The 23745-nt window shown below is 36.0% G+C and overlaps 1 protein-coding gene across 4 annotated transcripts in view; it reads right to left on the minus strand.

The window, feature by feature from the left end:
- NUCB2 (nucleobindin 2) overlaps positions 1-23745 on the minus strand; it is a 50674-nt gene that overhangs the window by 14742 nt on the left and 12187 nt on the right. For all 4 annotated transcript variants that reach the window (XM_032427264.1, XM_032427265.1, XM_032427266.1 and 1 more), the window contains exons 3-5: positions 10484-10627; positions 9796-9903; positions 5987-6113 (exon numbers count right to left, since the gene is read on the minus strand). In XM_032427264.1, coding sequence (XP_032283155.1) covers positions 5987-6113; positions 9796-9903; positions 10484-10627 — 379 coding nt within the window. The remainder of the gene's footprint in view (positions 1-5986; positions 6114-9795; positions 9904-10483; positions 10628-23745) is intronic.

Below are 23745 nucleotides of genomic sequence, written 5' to 3' on the forward strand. Positions count from 1 at the left end.
TATCATATGATCTCACTCATATGTGGAATTTAAGAAACAAAACAGAGGATCATAGGGACAAGAGGAAAAAATAAAACAAGATGAAATCAGAGAGGGAGACAAACCATAAGAGACTCTTAATCATAGGAAACAAACTGAAGATTACTGGAGGGGAGAAGGGTGGGTGGATGGGGTAACTGGGTGATGGACATTAAGAAGGGCACGTGATGTAATGAGCACTGGGTATTATATAAGACTGATGAATCATTGACCTCTACCTCTGAAACTAATAATACACTATATGTTAATTAATTGAATTTAAATTTAAAAAAAAGAAAGAAATCTCTGGAAATAGATGAGAATTAGCACTGTGTGAACTTATTTCTAAAATATGAATATGTACATATATATGTATGTATGTTTTATAGGTACACATATGTGTGTGTGTGTATACGCACATACATTTATACATCCAAAAATGTGTGTGCACGTATATGTCGATGTATATAGACATACATAAATCTCCTACCTCTGTCCAATGAAAATGTCAATAAGAAAATATATTCCAGGGGCACCTGATTGGCTCAGTTGGTTAAGCATCTGCCTTCGGCTCAGCTCATGATCCCAGAATCCTGGGACTGAGCCCCTCGTCAGGCTCCCTGCTCAGCAGAAAGTCTGCTTCTCCCTCAGCCTCTGCCCCTCCCCCCTGCTTGTGCTTCTCTCTCTCTCTCTCTCTCTCTCTCTCAAATGAATAAATAAAATCTTAAGAAAAAAAAAGAAAAAAAAAATATTCCAGAAGCAATGAGCACACCTAGTGCCAGTCTTTGGTCTGGAATATCATTTCCCACTAAAAAGAACCAGGAATCCTCAGAGAAATAGTGCATTCCAGGCCTGGGGCAGGATAGGTACAAGATGAGCCTGGAACATTTTGTTATACCAGAAAGTAAGAAACTGCTATATTTAGTTAAATTAAGATTTCGCTGAATTCTTTGTATGGCACTGTACAAATTTTACCTATGACGAAAAGATTTGTCATAAGACCCAGGCCTAAAAGATACAACCGGACAGTGAAATACATGAAAAGATGCTTAACCTCACTCAAAATAGGAGAAATGCGTATTAAAACTATGCTATTATACTATCTAACAGAATGGTAAAACTCTTAAAGTCTGAAGATACATACTATTAACAGGATGTGAGAAATTATAACATGAGTATGTATTGATACAACCTCTGTGGAGGTGGCCGTATCTATAAAACTTACATATATATAGTTTCTCTGTGGGGAACGTGTCCTACAGATAATTTTACACAGATATACGGTGATATATGTACAAGACTGTCCACTAGAAATAACCCAAATACTCATCACCAGAGGCCTAGTTAAATAAATTATGGCATATCCATATAATGGAAATCTATGCAGCTATAAAATAAACTTTTTTTTAATGAAGATGGTCTCCATGTACTAATACAGAAAGATCTCCAAATATGTTGTTAACAGAAAAAGACAAAGTACAAAATGTGTATTATATGCTAACCTTTTGCATAAAAAGAGAGGAAAAATAAGGACTTTTATTTGTATTTGCTTATATAAGAATGAAGAAACAGAAGGATCATGTTTGGGGGAACTGAGAGGGCACAAAAATATCAGAGCACTTTTGCTATATATAGCCTTCTGTAGTTTCTGGTTTTCAGCCATGTGAATGTATTACTTACTTTAAAAATTACACCAAAAAAAAAAAAAAAGACCCTTTAAGTCTTTCTTCAAATTATCAGAAATTTCAATTCATAAATTCTGAATCAGTAAGAAAACATTCATAAGTTTTCTAAGCATCAGACAGTTTTCTTTAGATAATGAAATTCAGCCCCTATTTGGAATAAAGAAAATATTGCCAAGATTGAAGGGATGGAGGTTGTCTAAGAGGAAAGTAATCTCAAAACACCTTAGGCCCAGGGGCACCTGGGTGGCTCAGTCGTTAAGCGTCTGCCTTCAGTTCAGGTCATGGTCCCAGAGTCCTGGGATCGAGCCCTGCATCGCGCTCCCTGCTCCGCAGGAAGCTTGCTTCTCCCTCTCCCTCTCCCCCTGCTTGTGTTCCCTCTCTCGCTGTCTGTCTCTCTGTCGAATAAAAAAAAAAAAAAAAAAATTAAAAACACCTTAGGCCCAGCTTTAAGGATGGAACCTCCTTCTATGTCTGACCACCTGAAGTAGTAGGGTATGCGCTCACCTCTCATTGATTTCCTTAAATCTCAGGATAAGGAATACTTAGTACTTGTTTTCTATGTCTATTCACCAGCAAGGAGTTTAATGCTCTACACAAACATTTCTCCAATATGATCCACTGACCAGAGGCACATGTTTAAAATGCACATTACTCACCCCCAGAATCAGAAACTCTAGAGGTAAGATCCAGTTAACTGCATTTTTAACTAGCTCCCCAGGTGATTCCTATGCAATCTGAAGTTTAAGAACTACTGTTCACCAGGAGTAAATGTTGAGATGTTGATTAAAATGCCAATGAACCACCCGGATAACTAGCCTATAGGGACATGTCACAAAGACAGGTCAGCCAGCTGGAAGGGTCTCCCACTTGTCAAATCTAGCCTCTTGATTTTGTTTCATAATTAGAAAGGCCATTCCAAGATAATAAAGAAATTCACCTATGTCATCATCTAGTGCTTTTATGGTATTATTTTCTACACCGATATCTTTGATTCATTTGTACTATTCTGATGTAAATGAGATAGAGCTCTAACTGTACCTTTTTCCAAATGGCTACCCAATTGTACCAACATTATTCTTTTTAAAAATCTATCTTGATCCTACTAATAATGAGATAACCACCTTTAATTCAAACTAAATTCTAAATGTATTTACTTTTACTTCTGGTATTTCTATTTAGTTCCACTGGTCTTTCTACTTATATGCCAAAACTATACAGTTCTAATGACTGAGGCTTAGTGATATATTTTAATACCTAACATATCTATCTAACCCGTCATTGTTCTTTTTCTGAGGTATGTAGCTTTTTTACTTCTTTTTTCATATGAACTTTAAAATTAACTTGTCTAGCAGAAAAAAAAAGTACATATTTTTATTTGGATCATGTCAAATTTATAAATTAACCTAAGGAAAACTGACATGTTTATAATGTTGAGTCTTTGTATCAAAAAGATGTTATGTCTTAAATCATATGACCTCACTGATATGAGGAATTCTTAATCTCAGGAAACAAACTGAGGGTTGCTGGAGTGGTGGGGGGTGGAAGGGATGGGGTGGCTGGGTGACAGACATTGGGGAGGGTATGTGCTATGGTGAGTGCTGTGAATTGTGTAAGACTGTTGAATCACAGACCTGTACCTCTGAAACAAATAATACGTTATATGTTAAAAAAAAAAAAAAAAAAGAAGATAGCAGGAAGGGAAAAATGAAGGGGGGGAAATCGGAGGGGGAGATGAACCATGAGAGACTATGGACTCTGAGAAACAAACTGAGGGTTCTAGAGGGGAGTGAGGGGATGGGTTAGCCCGGTGATGGGTATTAAGGAGGGCACGTATTGAATGGAGCACTGGGTGTTATACGCAAACAATGAATCATGGAACAGTACATCAAAAACTAATGATGTAATGTGTGGTGATTAACATAACATAATAATAAAAAAATAAAACTGAAAAAAAAAGATGTTATGTCTTCTCATTTTTTTCAAGTCTACTTTTGCATCCTTCAGGAGTATTTTAAAGCTTTTTGTCCGTAAGTCCAATTTCTTAATAGGTTTAATCTGAGTATTTTATCTTTGTTGGTATTTGTAAATGGAGTCTTTTCTTCCATTATATCTTGTAACTGGCTGTTGCATATGAAAAATACTGATTTCTGGATATTAAGTTTACCTTGCTGAATTTTCCTGTTCTTTGTTATTTTTTAGTCAATTATTTTGAGTTTTCCAAGTATATAATCCTATCACCTGCAAACAGAAATGGTTTTATCAACTCCTTTTCAGTTACCTTATCTCCAGTTTTTTTTTTATTTATGTAATTGTTTTGGTTAGTACCTCCAATGCTATGCTAATTAGTAGTGGTGATTGTGGACATCATTGTCTTGTTCCTGATTTTAATTAGAATACACACTTGTATTTCCCCACTAAGTATGATGTGGCTGAGTTAGACATACCTGATCATGTTACAGAAGTATCTATTGATTACTATTTTATTACTTTTTTAAAATTAAGAAGAGGTGTTAAATTTTGTCAATTGCTCCTTTTCTGTAGATATAGAGATGGTCATATGATATAGGAGATTACTTTCTTATCTGTGGATATCTTCACATTTCAAAAATTCTACTTGATAGCTATTTAATATTCTCACAGTCTAAAATTAAAAGAATATAGGAGCATGAATAGGCAGAGCACAGAGGATTTTTAGGGCAGTGAAACTATTCTGCATGATATTTAATGGTAAATACATATCATTATAGATTTGTCCAAATCCTAGACTGTAAAACACCAAAGTGAACTCTTATGTAAACTATGGACTTTGTGATTATGATGTGTCAATGTAGGTTCATCAATTGTAACAAATTTACCATTCTGGTGGGTGATGCTAATAATGAAGGAGGTTATGCATGTTTGGGGGGCTGGGGGTATATGGGAAATCTCTGCACCTTCCTTTCAATTTTGCTATAAACCTTATACTGCTCTAAAAGAATCAAATCTTAATTTTATTCATTTATTTGTTTATTTTTTTATTTATTTTAGAGAGAGTGTGTGAATGGGGGAGCGGGGCTAGGGGTGGAGGGAGGGGTACAAGGAGAGGGAGAGACAATCTTAAGCAGACTCTGCACTGAGCTTGGAGCCCCATACAAGGCAGGGCTCTATCTCACAACCCCAAGATCACAATTTGAGTCAAAACCAAGAGTTGGACACATAACCAAATGTGCTACTCACACACGCCAAATCTTAATTTTAAAAGATAGACGTTTCAAAGATTTATTCTAATTTATCTTGTCCTTCGACTTCTTGATTTCTTTTGTCACACCAAAATTTTTTCTATTACTATTCATGTGATTTATAGTATTAGATTTCTTAATATTAAGTCAATCTTGCATTCCTAAAATAAATCCACTTGCTATTATATGGTATACTTTTGACATAAAATAATTTTGGTTTTGGCATCAATACATATTAAGAGTATGAAAGCTTTCCTTTTTTTATGCTCTGGAATAGTTTAAATAGCACTGACAATCTGTTCTTTAAAAAAAAAAAAAGATGTATTTATTTTTACTTGAGAAGGAGAGAGGGCAGACTCCCCACTGAGTGTGGAGCCCAACACGGGGCTCGATCTCACGACCCGGAGATCATGACCTGAGCTGAAACCAAGAGTTGGACACTTAACCAACTGAGCCACCCAGGTGCCCTGACAATCTGTTCTTTAATACTTTAATAGAATTCCTTTTGACACTCTCTGGGCATAATATGGTTTTTTTAGAGCAAGCTCTCTGACGATTTTCTATTTCATCTATGGAAATTGTTATAATTAGATTTTCTCTCTTTTGGTTTGCTTTGATGTTATTCTTCCTCCTTTATTTTTTTTTTAAAGATTTTATTTATTTATTTGACAGAGAGAGACACAGCGAGAGAGGGAACACAACAAGCAGGGGGAGTGGGAGAGGGAGAAGCAGGCTTCCCACTGAGCAGGGAGCCCGACGCGGGGCTCGATCCCAGGACCCTGGGATCATGACCTGAGCCGAAGGCAGACGCTTAACGACTGAGCCACCCAGGTGCCCCATTCTTCCTCCTTTAAATCAGTGGCTTAATTCATTACTTTTCATTGATATAATAATTTAAGGCTAATCATTTTGATTTTTGAATGATGTGATTACCTATTTTAAAAATTAAGAGAACGCAAATCAGTGCTAACATTAAATTTTGACTAGGAGAACATGGTATGCGCCAATATAAGCTGACCTCAACAACCAAATACTGAAACTTTCCTACTTTTTTTTAGCACTTACCTTGAAGGGAATCCAATTTAGCTTTAATTAGCATTCTTAACCTTGCCACTTCTTGCCTTTTCAGTTCATCAAGTTTGGTCCTCACGTGGTGACTTACTAAATCCAGTTCTTTGCTTAGCCTCCCACTCTGTTAAAATTAACAAGTTAGTTTTATTTATTACATTCCATTTTTAGACCAGACACAATATATTAAAATTAGGGTTATGATGAAGTGATAAATACTTTTGACTAATTTAGATAAATTTGGCATTACAAAAAGCATTTCTTTCAGAAGATACTCAGTTTCTAACTCTAAAGTCAAGATGTGTAAAAACCATATATTATGGAAAGAGTCCAAATGTCCATCAAGTGATCAATGGATGAAGAAGATACGTATACATATACAATGGCATATCAGCCAGCCATAAAAAAGAATGAACTCTTGCCATTTGCAATGACATGGATGGAGCTAGAGAGTATTATACTGAGCGAAATTAGTCAGTCAGAGAAAGACAAATACCACAAGATTTTACTCATATGTGGAATTTAAGAAACAAAACAGATAAATATGGGGCAGGGGCGGTGGGGGGAGAGAGGCAAACCAAAAACAGACTCTTAACTATAGAAAACACACTGAGGGTTACTGGAGGGGAGGTGGGCAGGGGGGATGGGTTAAACAGGTGATGGGTATTAAGGAGGGCACTTATTGTGATGAGCACTGGGTGTTGTATGTAAGTGATGAATCACAAAATTTCTACACCTGAAATTAATATTACACTGCATGTTAACTGGAATTTAAAGAAAAATTTGGAGAAAGAAAATAAAAACCATATAATTGAAAGCATAATTAAAGCACAAAGAAGAAACTCAAAAAGTAACTTGAATTGTAAATTGGCACAGCCACTTTGAAAAACAATTTGGCAGTTCCTCAAAAAGTTAAACACAGAATTACCATATGACCCAGCAATTCCATTCTTAGGTATATACCTAAAGAATTGAAACATACGTTCACATAAAAACTTGTACCTGAATTTTCATAGCAGCATTATTCATACTAGTATAAAAAGTAGAAATAACCAAATGTCCATCAACTGATGAGCTGATAACCAAAATACGGAATATCCATAAAGTGGGATATTGTCCAGTCATAAAAAGAAATGAATGTATTAATATAAGCTACAATACAATGAACCTTGAAAAACATTATGCTCAAAGAAACCAGACACAAAAGGCCACATATTGTATAATTCCATTTATGTAGAATGTCCAAAATAGGTAAATCCATAGAGATAGAAAGTAGATCAATGATTGCCAAGGGATAAGAAGAGGGGAGAGGGGGGGAGTGATGGCTTAATGGGTACAGGGTTTCTTTTGGGGGGAAATGATATTGTTTAAAAGTAGATAGTGATAAATAAAATCTTTAAAAAAAAAAGAAAAGGGGGCGCCTGAGTGGCTCAGTCAGTTAAGCGACTGCCTTCGGCTTGGGTCATGATCTCAGGGTCCTGGAATCGAGCCCCACATCGGGCTCCCCGCTCGGCGGGAAGCCTGCTTCTCCCTCTCCCACTCCCCCCTGCTTGTGTTCCCTTTCTTGCTGTCTCTCTCTCTGTCACGTAAATAAATAAAATCTTTACAAAAAAAAAAAAGTAGATAGTGATGATGGTCACATGTAGATATACTACTGAATTATATGCTTTAAAGGGGCAAGTTTTAAGGTATGTGAATTACATTTCAATAAAGTAATTTTAAAAAATAACTTGGCCACCTTAAGCTTTAGTAGTTACATATATAAATAACTTTTCAAAATTCATCTTTTTTAGGTTGTCTCCTTTGATTACTTTTCTCATAGATGAGTACTTAGATAAATGTTCCAAAATTTAAGAAACAAAACAGCTAGTAGCTTACTTTCTCTTGTTTATAAATGCATTTGCAATCACAAACTGCAAATCTAACTAGCAATCAGGCAGACAGACCTTTTAGGACTGAGTCAACGGGGCTCACTGAGGAAGGTAAAGAAAAGAAACCCCCTACAAGGGAGACCAAGAAAGAATGTTCAGAGGTAAGAAGGCGAACTAGGAGAATTTGCTATTATAGAAGCAAAAAGAGTGATATACTCAAGGAGAGAGTAGTCATCATTATTACATACAACAATGGTTCTCAAAGTGTGGTCCCCAAGTAGAAGCATTAGCACCAACTGGGAACTTTAGAAATGCAAGTTCTGACTTACTGAATCACAAAGTCTATAGGTGGGGCACAGGAATCTGTGTTTCAACAAGCCCTAAAATCTGAGAACCACTAAGATAATAAAATGGAGTCCAGTAAGAACAGGAATAAATAGTATTCACTGGATTTGGCAATTAAGAAGTCACTGACATCCTTCATGAAAGTATATTATGGCAAAGCCATAATCTTTCCAGTCAGCAATATTTGGGAAGTGAAGAAATGCAGTATGATTCCCCTTTCAAAATACTTGGCTGAGGGGCACCTGGGTGGCTCAGTCTGTTAAGCAGCTGCCTTCAGACGCTTCTGCTCAGGTTATGATCCCAGGGACCCAGGATGGAACCCCACATCAGGCTCCCTGCTCAGCTGGGAGCCTGCTTCTCCCCTCCCTCTCCCTCTGCCTGCCGCTCCCCCTGCTTGTGCTCTCTCCCTCTCTCTCTGTCAAAATAAATAAATAAAATCTTTAAAAAAAAAAAAAACCTGATCAAAATATTTGGCTGAAAAGGAAAGGACAAATTTTAAATTTTTTCTCCCAGTTTTATTAAGCTAAGAGTCTTTGCGGAGCTATTTATAATGATACCATTGGCTTGAGTTTTAGTGTCTTTTTTTTTTTTTTTTTTTTAAGATTTTATTCACTCATTTGACAGAGAGAGACACAGCGAGAGAGGGAACACAAGCAGGGAGAGTGGGAGAAGGAGAAGCAGGCTTCCCAAGGAGCAGGGAGCCCGATGCGGGGCTCGATCCCAGGACCCTGGGATCATGACCTGAGCCAAAGGCAGACACTTAACGACTGAGCCACCCAGGCACCCCTTTAGTGTCTATTTTAATTCTTATATCTTTTTCATTGAATAACTGTTTAACTTACTACATTTTGTCTCCCCCTGCCCCAAAAGGGAATAGGATTGACTGTGAAAGGCAGACAGTTATAAAAGTATTCCCATACCAAACCAGGATTATCTCTCTATTGTACTTCCTATTATCTACCTTTTCTGTTACCCACAAATAATGTTCTTTTTAAAAAAAAAGATGTATTTATTCCAGAGAAAGAGAGAGAACAGGGAAGGGGCAGAGAGAGAGGGAGAGAGAGAATCTCAAACAGATTCCACACTGACTGTGGAGCCCAACGCATGGCTCAATTTCACGACCCTGAGATCTTGACCTGAGCCAAAACCAAGAGTTGGACATTTAACCCACTGAGCCACCCAGGCATCTTGCCACAAATAATGTTCTTAATCCTAACTTAAGTAGATAAGAGACACTGAAAGTTCTACATTAAATATTAATCAGCCCAGGAAATTAGATCAAATTAATTCCTCAAAGGAAACATAAGATTACTCTCAAGATAATTCAGGGAAATTATTGGCATGATGCTCTTACCTCTATCAGGAAAAATGACTTCCACCTTTCCCCACTGCTGAACTATGTGTCTCCACTAGGCATCTCCAAAATATATTATATCCCCATCATATATTCATTCTAATAAACTTTTTCTAGATATTATTTATTCAGAATAAATAAGAGCTTGGAAAGAGTCTCATCTTTGTATTCCCAGTACTTAACTCAGTGTCTGGGATGTTCTAACGTTTGTTAAATAATTATTTAATTACATTTACCTTTATTTCCTCTATGTCTGCTTTCTGGAGCTTTTCTCTGAAATGATTATCTGTTTCCAGCACATCAATCACTTGCTTAAGATACTCGTCATAATAAAGTCCAGTATCCTTCAAATTAAGAAACAAACAATAATGTTTCTGAAAGTTTTTCTTCCCTGCATCTAAAGATCTCAATCCTAAAAAAAAATTTTTTTAATTAAAAAAAAAAATAGACTAGCAAAATGGCATTGAGACGTATCTACTTTGATAGCTGGGACAAAGTTAAAAAGCTATATTTCTCAAATGCAGAATTTTATATCAGAACCAATATAATGTTTTATTGTTACATAAAGGTACATATTCTATATGGCTTAGACAATGAGGACTTAACCAATAATATTAGTTGGTTGATTTTGCTCCACTGTCACCTGTCTCTCCTCATTGCTGTATCTCCTTTGAATATAATACAATGTTTTCTTGGCTAGTGAGCTCTCCACTGGAAATGTATTACGATTAATTCTCCTGTGCATTATTTAATATATGAACTACATTAAATAAACACTGTCTAATATTAAACAACATGTTTATCCAATATTCTTTTACTGCTATTTCCGAAATAGTTCCTAAATGTACAATTTTATAAGTAATAAATATTAGCAACATTTGGTTAAAATTCTTCCTACAAGGTTATCTTTATCATTTCACTTACTGGTGGTTCTATCTTTGCGCTGTCCACAGGTTGAATATTTTTTACTTTTGTCTTGTCTATGTCTATAGGCACAGCTTCAAGAGCAGTAAGTAGACAGGAAACCAAGAGAAAACAATATTGTAGTAAGATGGTCCTCCACCTCATCTGAAATAAAGGTATAATTATGGTAAGGTCCTGAAAAGATGTCTTCAAACTATATATACATGCATTCCCAATGCTATGTTAATAATATATCCAATTTCAAGAAATTTAATACAACAAAATAGTTCTAAAAAGAGGTTTAAAATAGACTATAGCTTATCAAAATAATGCTCAAAACAGATGACTAAAGAAAATCAGGGGAGAAATGCTTTTCAACTAAAATTAAAAAGAAAAGGAAACAAATTTTAAAATTTAAACAGCTTATAGTGTAAGAAAACATTTAGTTAATTATAAAAGCTTCAAATAAAAATGATAATAAGGGTCTCAGAATCTTAAAAAATTAATAGCCCAAATTTTAGAAAAGGAGAAGGAAAAACTATATTTTTTCAATTAAAATACTAGGAAGGCAAAATTTTTTCTAGATATATTTAATTTAGCTTCAACCTAATTTTGAAAGTAAGTTGCTCCATAAATATAAGTTGATTAAAAGAGACAACTAGATAAAATATTCTCTTAGCCTTATAAACATCATTTTATCATAGTCAGTAGTCGTTTGCTAAAATTCTTTTTGGTCAATAATTTTTCAAATAAATAGGTCAATAAAATATCAAGCTTGAAACAAGAGAGGAGCAAGTATTGTTATTTCCACAATATTATTCAGATTTTGTTTATTCCACTCCATACGGATCTTTAGTAGCTCTGGAGGATCTACTACAAGAATTAGAATGAGCAAAAATCTCATATTTAATTGATTTTATACATACAGACTCATGTTAGGGTCCAAGTCAAGAATATTGGTCTGACCAGCAGTGTGGAATATGCATTATTTAACTCAGAATCTCCCAAACTTAGCTGACTATGGACTTTTTTCTTTTCTTAAGTCACGTTTTTATCCATAGAACACAATTTGGAAAAGAGTATACTGCCTCATTTTTGTCACAAACCCAGGTAGTAGATAGGGCAGTGACTTGTTTTACAGATGAAGAAAATTTTAATTAAAACAATTCACTCACAGAGCATGGTCTTGCATTACAAAATCACTAGAACTCACATTTTAGTGCTATTTCTAATATATCAAATTTTTTAGCATCTCTATTGAGATATAACTCACATGCCATAAAATTCACCCAGTTAAGGTACAGGGTTTGTCTATTCTGTAAAGATGCTACTCAAAGTTTAGTTCTCAAACCTGAAGGATCAAATCACCCGGGAGCTTGATTCTCAGGCTGCACCCAAGACCTCTGAAATCAGAATCTCTGGGGTGACGTCCAGAATCTGTTTTAAGAAACTTTCCAGGTAGGGGCGCCTGGGTGGCTCAGTTGGTTAAGCGACTGCCTTCGGCTCAGGTCATGATCCTGGAGTCCCGGGATCGAGTCCCACATCGGGCTCCCTGCTCAGCAGGGAGTCTGCTTCTCCCTCTGACCCTCCCCCCTCTCATGCGTTCTCTATCTCATTCTCTCTCTCAAATAAATAAATAAAATCTTTAAAAAAAAAAAAAAGAAAAGAAACTTTCCAGGTAAACACACTATGGGTTGCTGGAGGGGAGGAGGTGGAGGGATGGGGTAACTGGGTGCTGGACATTAAGGAGGGCATGTGATGTAATGAGCACTGGGTGTTATATAAGACTGATGAATCACTGACCTCTACCTCTGAAACCAATAATACATGTTAGTTAATTGAATTTAAATTTAAAAAATGTAAGGAAGGAAGGAAGGAAGGAAGAGAGAAAGCTTTCCAGGTAACTCCTACATACATATGCTCAAGCCCAAGATTCATCCTCCTCTAGGATACTTTAACATGATCACTGTGAGTAAATGTTTTTCAGGATGAAATGTTTGGGAGATGATGGCTCAATGAAGCTAAATAAAGTTTTCATCATTGCAAGACTTTCAGAACTTGTGATGGGCTACTATGCATTATGAATCTTTAATAGAAGGATGATTTGTTTCTCCACAGAAATTTTTCTCCTCTTCCCACAATTATTTTTTTATGACAACCAAAGTTTCTCATTCATGCTTCATGCCCATTACAGGTGTATCTTTCATTTTTGATTTTCGTTTTTTGAAAGATAATTTACATACCATAAAACTTACTCTCTGAAATTGTACAATTCAGAGGATAATAGTATATTCACAAGACTGTGCAATTATCACCACTATCTAATTTTTTAGAACATTTTCATCACTCCAAAAAGAACCCCGTACCCATTAACAGTCCTCCCCATTCCCTCATTCTCACAACTAATCCACTTTCAGTCTGTATAGATTTGCCTATTGTGGACATTTCATATATATGGACTCATATAACATGTAGCCTTTTGTATCTGGCTTTTTTCATTTAGCACTGTATTTTCAAGGTCCAATTATGTTGTGACATGAATCAGTACTTCATTCTTTTGTATAGCTTTTGTATACATCACAATTTGTTTATCAATTCATCAGCTGATGGACATTTGGGTTGTTTCTACTTTTTTGGCTAGTTTGAATAATGCTACTATGAACATTTGTGTTCAAGTTATTGTGTTACCATGTTTTCAATTCTTTGTTACATACCAAGGAGTGGAATTGCTGGGTCAATTTGGTGACTCCATGTTTAAGTTTTTGAGGAACTGCCAAACTATTTTCCATAGCACCATTTTACATTCCCACCAGCAATATATGAGGCTTCCAATCTGTCCACATCCTCAGCAACATGTGTTATTGTCTTTTTTATTATAGCCAACCTACTAGGTGTGAAGTGGTGTCTCATTTTGATTTTGATTTGCATTCATTGGCTAATAATGTGAGGCATCTTTGCATGTATTTATTAGCTATATCTTTACCTTTCTAAAAAAATTAAGTATCATTGAGTTAGTTGTTTTTTTTAAAAAACTCTAAATTGAAACTTTTGTTACCTTTGCAAGTCCTGTGGGTCCCTGCAAACAGGCTGACCAAATGACCATTAAAAAGGATAATAGTTTCAAGTGCAATCATGGCCCAAAAGCCCAAATTATGACTTAACTGCTCAAGTCAACTTTGATGTTTTCTACACAATTTCTAAAGTTTAACTGAGTCTCCATGGTTCCTAACATGGTACACATGTAGTTGGAAAATGAATAAGTGCTAACATTATTTGAATAGTCTTTATATAAATGTGCACGCAGAAAGTCAGCTGAGTGATATACCTCTATAACTTCATTTTGCAGACCTCCTCAGGAACTGTGACTAGCCCTGGATATGGTCAACCCAGAGTTTAGAAGAATCTTTCACATAGACTCCTCCCCTCCACCCACAGTACCTCCACTATCCTATTCTCTCCTTCTACCACATAACACACACACACAGGGCAATTAATAAGCAGTTCTGTCTCCACAATTGGCAGTTGTCACATATTTTGAAATATGCTCTTTTTTTTAAAATAGTGTCTATCTTTACTCCAATATACAATAGAAGCCTGAGATTAATAAAAGTAAATTATCGTTAAATTGAATCTTGGAAGTGGAATCCCTTTTGCAATCTGTCTCTTCTCACACTGTTCTGCTAGGTTTCCCATAAATGAGAAGGAAAGGCAAGAAAGGAATATGTTTGTACATATGAATGTGTGTATGTGTGTGTGCACACACACACATCTCAGCATCTCAAAATGACGAAGTAACAAAAATTGTCTCTGGGTATCTACTCTAAAGCTTTAACTGAATTTATGGTTCATTAACTTTTAATTGGGACCTTTTTTAAAAAGGTAAAGATATAGCTAATAAATACATGCAAAGACTTATTATAAATAACAATAGAAACCATCAGTTGAGTGTTTACTATGTACCAAGCAGTATGCTAATTTTTTTTACATTAAGTAATTAATTCTTACAATGACTCTGTGAAATAAATATTATTATTGCCATTTTAAAGTACAGGAAACTGAGAGGTGTCAGTTAAAAAACCTGATCTGGGGGGTGCCTGAGTGGCTCAGTCGTTAAGCATCTGCCTTCGGCTCAGGTCATGATCCTAGGGTCCTGGGATCGAGCCCCGCATCGGGCTCCCTGCTTGGCGGGAAGACTGCTTCTCCCTCTCCCACTCCCCCTGCTTGTGTTCCTCTCTCGCTGTGTCTCTCTCTGTCAAATAAATAAATAAAATCTTTAAAAACAAAACAAAACAAAACAAAAAACCTGATCTGGGTCACACAGGAGTAAGTCACATAGCCAAAAGTTTGGGCCTGGGAATGACTGACTCCCAAGCCTAGGACTGTTTTTAAGCAGTGCTTCTCAAAGTGTGATCCCTGGGCCAGCAGCAGCAACATCAGCTGGGAGTTAGTTAGAAATGCAAAATATCAAGGCTTCCTCCAGACTTCTAAATTGGAGACTCAGGGAGGGAGGGGCATAATCTGTTTTAACAAACCCTGTAGGTGATTCTAAAGCTTGCTAACATTTGGAAACAGACTGCCTCCCTTTGCTCTATTATTCATGAACCTCCTCTGCAAAGAGAGACAAAAAGAATGCTTATCTGAAGAGTAAATTTAGATCCTCAAGGAACAGAGAAATGGGTGTTACATCTAAGAAGAGTAAGGCAAAATTAAATTTAGGTCTATATTCTAATTCCAGCTGCATCACTCACTTGCTATGAGATCATAGGTCAGTCAATTAACTTTCCCCGCTTGTTTCCTTATTTTTAAAAATAACGGATTTTTTTTTAAGGGGGATTTAACTAGACCTCAATATCCTTTAAGCTCTTAAATTCTATTACCAGGTTTTTTTCTTTTTGTTATAAAGATCTTTTTCTGTTACATCATCGGAAATGATGGGGCACCTGGGTGGCTCAGTCGGTTAAGCATCTGCCTCCGGCTCAGGTCATGATCTCAGGGTCCTGGGATGGAGACTGGAGTCAGGCTCCCTGCTCAGCGGGGAGCCTGCTTGTCCCTCTCTCTCTGCCCCTTCCACTCCCCACCCACCCCTCCTGCTCTCTTGCGCTGTCTCATGAGCGCTCTCTCTCTCTCAAATAAAATCTTAAAAAAAAGAAATGCTAATAAAATTGCTTGCACTCACACCAATTGTATGAAATGATTAAGTTATATGGTTTATAAGTCCTTTAAACTAAATATTGCGTATTCAGCCAGTTTAAAATTATATCGGTAGAGCAAGTAGAAGATCTGGGTGCTGGGATACAAAGAATACAAAAATTAACTACCAAAGAAACTTTCTATCTACATACAATAAAAATGAGGTAAAGCCAGAAACATTTCACTTTTGGATACCAGGTGCCCTCTGATCAAACTTACACCCTTGCTACTGGAGGAGAAAGTTCCTCCTTGATTTCAGGTTTAGAGATTGCCAGACTTGTATTTCATTCAAGCTGGATTTATTTTTACTTTTGCAGGAAGGAGATAATGACTTGTGGACTGCCATTTCAAAACCGAAAGCAGTTTCAATTTTTGATAATTTTAGAGGACAAAAGACTGAGAGTTCGAGGAGAAACTTATTTGCTTTCAAATCAAATACAACATAACTGATTAAAAACAAATATAACCAGATGCAAAACAATGCATATTATGATTCTATTTATATCTAATGTCCAGAATAAGCAAATCCATAGAGAAAGAAAGTAGATTAATGGTTGCTTAGGACTACTGGGGGGGGGGGGGGGGGGGGAGGGAGAAATGACTGCTAATGGGCATGGCTTTCCTTTTTGGGGTAATAAAAATGTTCTAAAATTAGACAATAGTGATAGTTGTACAACCTTGTCAATGTACTAAAAATTGTACACTTTAAAAGTGTGAATTTTATGACACATGAATCAAATTTCAATTTTTAAAACAGTAATGAAAAACAGCAAAAAATCTGAGCTTATAAAAAATGTGAACATAAGAGGGCGCCTGGGTGGCTCAGTCGTTAAGCGTCTGCCTTCGGCTCAGGTCATGATCCCAGGGTCCTGGGATCGAGTCCCACATCGGGCTCCCTGCTCGGCAGGAAGCCTGCTTCTCCCTCTCCCACTCCCCCTGCTTGTGTTCCTGCTCTCACTATCTCTCTCTCTGTCAAATAAATAAATAAAATCTTTAAAAAAAAAAAAATGTGAACATAAGAAAAAGAACAAATACAATTTATAAACCATCATTAACCTATGGATGTATGGAAGTATAAACTAGCCATTCACTTTTCATAATTATCCAATTTTTATATTCTTTTTTTTTAAGTGGGCATGGAACCCAATGTGGGGCTTTAACTCATGACCCTGAAATCAAAACCTGAGCTGAGATCAAGAGTCAGACACTTAACCAACTGAGCCACCCAGGCGCCCCTCCAATATTTATATTCTTAATAATTTTTGTCTGCTTAAACTATCATTACTAGAAAGTAAAAATCTTGTTGTATGATTTTGGATTTATCTGTTTTCCTTATAATCCTGTCAATTTTATTGAGAATTTTGAGGCTATGTTACTAAATGTACACAAATTTAAGATTTTCTAGCTTTTGGTAGATTTACTCTTTTATACCTTTGAGTCATCTTTATGCACTTTGCCTTAAGGTCTACTCTATTTGATAGTAATATAGCTAAATAGTTTTCTTTTCTTTTCTTTTTTTGAATTTCAAATTAAGCTCTATTTTTTTCAGCTTAACATTCTTATTTTTGTTTTTTTTAACTTAAATTCAATTAACCTATAGTATATTATTAGTTTCCGAGGTAGAGTTCAGCAATTCATCAATCTTATATAATACTCAGCGCTCACTACATCACATTTTCTTTTGATTAGTGTATGGAGATACACACACTTTTTAATCTAGCCTAATGATCTCTGTCGTCTAACTGGAGTATTTTCTCTGTTTATATTTAATCAAATAATGTATTTAAGCAATTCCAAAATGCACAATTTCCTGAGTTTAACATCTCAGAAATCAAAGAGCGCTTTTCTAATGGAATATTAAAATCATGATTCACCAAGTGGCACCAGCAACATTATCTTTACTGTCTGTGCATGAAACTTATCATAGCTATTCTTACTCCCATTTCTTAGGATTGAGTTTTTCCATTGTTGGTGCCTCATAAATTAATCGCTATTTTTAAAGGTCTTCGAAAATAATTATGATTTGGCATGGAAATAGAGTTATTGCATAAACACAGAAATGAAGCAGCTGATATTAGTGAAGCAAATATTTGATACTAAAGGAATAACAGCAACTTAAGCCTTCTCGTAAAGAACAACTAAATGCTTTACCTGACGTTAGACAGGAAGACACCACAAGTAGACAAAACTGTTATACTTTGTTGCTGAGATGCAGTAAGGTTACCCTTGAGTAGCCAAACAATGCAAATGAAGATAGTAGAAACTAACAATGCCGCCAAGAATTTTTTTTAATTATATGGAATATGAGGCTGATTTGATGGATTCATGCATGGCTAAGACAAATGTCAATTTGTCAGAAACTTGCTATGAATACTGAACAGAAGCTGCATGACTTCCATGAAATTTGAGGAAAAAACAAAGCTGAGTCAGTCTATGGAAAATGCTGACAAACCCGATGCTCTTTTATATACCTGAAAATGGTACACCAATGCTAAAGGCGCTAACAAAACTGATATCCTAAAAACGGGTTAGAGAGTAGCATATGTAACACTACGTGTAACCTAGTGTTATAACTGTAACACTATGCATGGACACCTATGGCTGAAAGTCGCTGCCATATTAAATTTTAAACTACAAAATAATTTCCCCAAAAATGCTATTGTATGCATAAAAGGGTGGGAGAGGGGTGATGGCTGAGCTAAAGGAAGGCTGGCTAAATCTGGTTTGAATGTCCAAGAGCCCTCCATAACCTGCTAAGCGTATTCGTCTGGCTCTTGATACATTGTGAGGCCATGCATCTAATTATTTAAAGAACAGGATGCCTGAAAAGTAACACAACCTGATGTTATTCCTGATGCCATGTCTAGACCACCGCAATCCTCAGTGATTCAGTCAACAAACCACTGAAGGACGCGTGGGGGAAAGAAGATATATCTGAAAACTTTCCTTTGTCACCTTTAAGAAGCACTGGTATCAAAGCTTGCAAAGTGTCAGAGGCTTAGAAGAAATTCCAGGCAAAGGGGCTTGAAGAATTTCCCAGAAGAAAATCACCCTCAGTCTCCATAGCAGAAAGAACAATGTGCAGAAAAACAGACGTTGACAAGTGTGAATCAAGAAAGTGTTTCAAAAGAATCAGACTATGAATATGCAAAAGCCTTAAGAATACTTTAATCAATTTCATTATGTATGCCCAAAGTGATATGAGAAAAATCTCTATGTCTATGTGAATCTAAAAAATGCACTTTCATAAACATAAAATGAAGTTGTGACAGAGCATAGTGTCATAGTTTAATTGCCAGTATTTTTTTCTATATGATATGTATTGATGTGGCTTAATATCAGTGAAGTCTTAGAGTCAATGAGATAGCCTATCTTGGGTTTTAAATCTACCATCTTCTTTCAGATTTTCTATTTATTCTGCCTCTTTAATATTTATTTCCTCTTTCTTCCCTTTTTGTTTGTTTGTTTTTTATTAGTGGAGGATTTAAAAAATACTTTTTTCCTTCTGATACTTTCTAATCTTTTAGTATTTATTCCAGAAGTAATTAAGACAACTAACTGAAGTCTCTGAAGTCTAAAGCGAATTAAAACATTTACTTCTTTTAAAAAAAAATTTTTTTTTAATCCAGTATAATTAACATACCATGTTATATTAGTTTCAGGAGTAGAATATAGTGATTCAACAATTCTATGTATTACTCAGTGCTCATCATGGTAAATGTACTTTTAATCCTTTTTACTTATTTCACTCATCTCCCCACACACCTCCCCTCTGATAACCACCAGTTTGTTCTCCATATTTAAGAGTCTGTTCTTTTGTTTGTCTTTTTTTTTCTGTTAAAACATTTACTTCTTAATAAGGGTTCAAGAATATTAACTGTTATCATAACAAAAGAAGTGGAAGATGTTCTAACACATGAGGTAGAAAAGTAATGATACAAAAATTTCTTTAAATACCAAGATAGTGTCAAATGTGTCAGATATACATTTACAGATTTTCATAAACCTGATAATATGCAAATGTCCATACAAAATAAGGAGAGACAAGTATAAGGAGAGGTAATGGGAAGATGGGGAAACTAACCTACTTTTCTTCCAATATCTGGTCAGTAAAAATGGCCTCCTTTCCTTTATCACCCTCTTCTTCCATAAGAAGAAAAGAGATCCAAAGAAGACCCTGGGTGGAACTGTGCTGAAACAGTAGACTGATCCAACCAGGATAGGCAGATAATTTATGCTCTAAAGTCAAATGATCTGAAATTTTAAATCAGGTGATCTCAAGACTGCATGGAAAGCATTGCACCCAAGGGCATCAGAGCCTCAGGCAAAAATACAAAGCACAGTTCTGAAACCTCTTCTACCATTCAGTAGATACAAAATAGTTTCCCTAAATTTCCAAGTCCTAAAAGGAAGCTTATCTCTCTTCTCCTGTCTCCAACAAACCAAAATTCCCATTCACACAGAGGTGGATTTTTTAACTATTGATTCATACCAGTAGTTAACCAAATTAAGTTTACTTGGGGGGTGGGGGGTGTGCACGTGTGTGTGTGTGTGTGTGTGTGTGTGTGTGTGTGTGTGTATCAGAAAGTTTCCTGTTTCGATTGCAGGGAGAGATGCTGTTAGTGGTTAAAAAGAATGGTCATGGGTAAGAGGGATGAAGAATACAGAAAACTGAGAGTAGCTTATTTCTTCTTTTCTTGTTTCTCTATTCCTCCTTCATCTACCTTTTTCTCTGCCTTTCAACCCTCCTCTTTTACTCTTCTTCGTTTTAAATTGAAGTGTATTTCCTTAAGCTATTGTATGTATTTATTAATTTAACAACTATTTATTAGGTACCTTCTATGTACCAGATATGCTGGATACAAAGGTAAAAACAAGAAAGACATGGCCCCTATCCTTATAGGCCTCCCAATCTACTGTAAAGGTAGCCTATAAAATACACAATTGCAATTTGATACTACCCAAAGCAATCTACACATTTAATGCAATCCCCATCAAAATATCACTAACATTTTTCACAGAGCTAGAACAAACAATCTTAAAATTTGTATGGAACCACAAAAGACCCCAAATAGCCAAAGCAGTTCTGAAAAAGAAAAACAAAATGGGAGTCATCAAGATTCCAGATTTCAAGTTATACTACAAAGCTGTAGTCATCAACAGAGTATGATAAGGGCACAAAAACAGACACATAGATCAATGGAACAGAATAGAGAACCCAGAAATAGACCCACAACTATAAGGTCAACTAATCTTCAACAAAGCAGGAAAGACTACCCAATGGAAAAAAAGATAGTCTCTTCAACAAATAGTGATGGGAAAACTGGACAGCAACATACCGAAGAATGAAACTGGACCATTTCTTACACCATACACAAAAATAAATTCAAAACGGATGGAAGACCTAAATGTGAGACAGGAAATCATCAAAATCCTAGAGGAGAACACAGGCAGAAATATCTTTGACCTCAGCCATAGCAACTTCTTACTAGACACATCACCATAGGCAAGGGAAACAAAAGCAAAAATGAACTATTGGGACTTCATCAAGATAAAAAGCAAAGGAAAAAAAGCACAGCAAAGGAAACAATCAACAAAACTAAAAGGCAGCCTATGAAATGGGAGAAGATATTTGCAAATGACACATCTGATAAAGGGTAGTATCCAAAATCTACAAAGAACTTATCAAACTCAACACCCAAAAAACAAATAACCCAGTTAAGAAATGGGCAGAAGACACGAATAGACACTTTTCCAAAAAAGACATCCAGATGGCTAACAGACACATGAAAAGATGTTCAACATCATTCGGCATCAGGGAAATACAAATCAATATCATCTCATTGTCAGAATGGCTAAAATTAACAACACAAGAAACAACAGGTGTTGGTGAGGATGCAGAGAAAGGGGAACCTTTGGGTTGAAGACCTATATGTGAGACCTGAAACCATAAAATTTCTAGAAGAAAACAAAAGCAGTAATCTCTTTAACATCAGTTATAGAAACATCTTTCTACATATGTCTCCTTTGGCAAAGGAAACAAAAGCAAAAATAAACTATTGGGACTGTACCAACATAAAATATTCTCACAGAGGGAAGGAAACCATCAACAAAATAAAAGGACAATCTACTGAATGGGAGAAGATATCTGCAAATGATGTATCCAATAAGGAGTTAATATCCAAAATATATAAAAACTTATACAACTCAACACCAAAATAATAATAATAATAATAATCCAATTTAAAAATGGGCAGAGGAGGGGTGCCTGGGTGGCTCAGTCGTTAAGCATCTGCCTTCTGCTCAGGTCATGATCCCAGGGTCCTGGGATCGAGCCCTGCATGGGGCTCCCTGCTCCACGGGAAGCCTGCTTTTCCCTCTCCCACTCCCCCTGCTTGTGTTCCCTCTCTCGCTGTGTCTCTCTCTGTCAGATAAATAAAATCTTAAAAAAAAAAACATGGGCAGAGGACTCAACAGATATTTTTCCAAAGAAGACACAGAAATGGCCAACAGACACATGAAAAGATGCTCAATATCACTGATCATCAGGGAAATGCAAATCAAAACAATGAGATATTACCTCACATCTGGCAGAATGGCTAAAATAAAAAACACAAGAAATAACAAGTGTTGGCGAAAATGTGTAGAAAAAGGAACCCTCATGCACTATTGGTGGGAATGCAAGCTGGTGCAGGCACTGTGGAAAACAGTATCGTGGTTTCTCAAAAAAATTAAAAACAGAATTACTATATGATCCTATAATTCCACTGCTGGGTATTTATCCAAAGAACATGAAAACATTAATTCAAAAAGATACATGCACCCTTATGTTTACTGCAGTATTATTTATAACAGCTAAGATATGGAAGCCACCCAACTGTTGTCGATCCATTGATGAATGGATAAAGATGTGAGATATACACACCATGGAATATACACACCATGGAATATTACTCAGCCATAGAAAGAATGAAATCTTGCCATTTGCAACAACATGGATAGACCTAGAGGGTATAAGGCTAAGTGAAATAAGTCAGTCAGAGAAAGACAAATACCATATGATTTCGCCCCTCTGTGGAATGTAAGAAATAAAGCAAACAAAAAAAGAAAAAAGAGACAAACAAAAAAAGACCCTTCACTATAGAGAATAAACTGGTGGTTGCCAGAGGGGAGGTGGGTGGGAGGATGGGTAAAATAGGTGAAGGGGATTAATAGTACACTTATATTGATGAACACTGACTAATACATAGAATTGTTGAATCATAATATTATACATCTGAAACTAATAGAACACTGTATGTTAATTATACTTGTTAAAAAAATAAAAAATTTAAAAAGGAAAAAATAGTGAGTTTTTATACATGTAAGTCCCTTGACTATTTTGTTTATTTGGGGTAAATGGTTCTAGAACAGAAAAAAAGGGAAATTGAAGCACTATTAGCAAAAGAATTACTGAACTTTGTGCCTAAGTAGTACAAGGAAAAATTCCAAACCTTGCAAAAACACAAACATACTTTGTAGAAATAAAATCTTCACTTGCTCCTTATCTTGGTTGTAATATCACTAAGAGAGTGATTGAATCTAGATTCTCCTCCCTCCCAATTTCCATTTCCTGAATTTCAGTCTCTTCCTTGAAACTTTATTTCAGTTCACTTTCTTTACAGATACAGTGGCAACTGAACCACTTAACATGACAAGTATAAAGTATATTTACATAATATTTACAAAGAAAATTCTGGAAAGGAATAAAATAGTGATTTATCTAAGTAAATTAAGGAAAGGCTAGTAGCTGGGGCACCTGGGTGGCTCAGCTGGTTAAGCGACTGCCTTCGGCTCAGGTCATGATCCTGGAGTCCCAGGATCGAGTCCCGCATCGGGCTCCCTGCTCAGCAGGGAGTCTGCTTCTCCCTCTGACCCTCCCCCTCTCATGCTCTCTATCTCATTCTCTCTCTCAAATAAATAAAATCTTTAAAAAAAAAAAAAAGGAAAGGCTAGTAGTTAAGAGGAAATTTTAAGACAGGTAACAAGAGGTTAAAAAAACCAGATACATAAGGAAGGCAAAAGTGGGCCTCATGTGACAATATTGAACTTAA

The sequence above is a fragment of the Phoca vitulina genome, unplaced genomic scaffold (genome assembly GCF_004348235.1).
Source record: "Phoca vitulina isolate PV1807 unplaced genomic scaffold, GSC_HSeal_1.0 scaffold36, whole genome shotgun sequence".
In the NCBI taxonomy this organism is placed as follows: domain Eukaryota; kingdom Metazoa; phylum Chordata; class Mammalia; order Carnivora; family Phocidae; genus Phoca; species Phoca vitulina.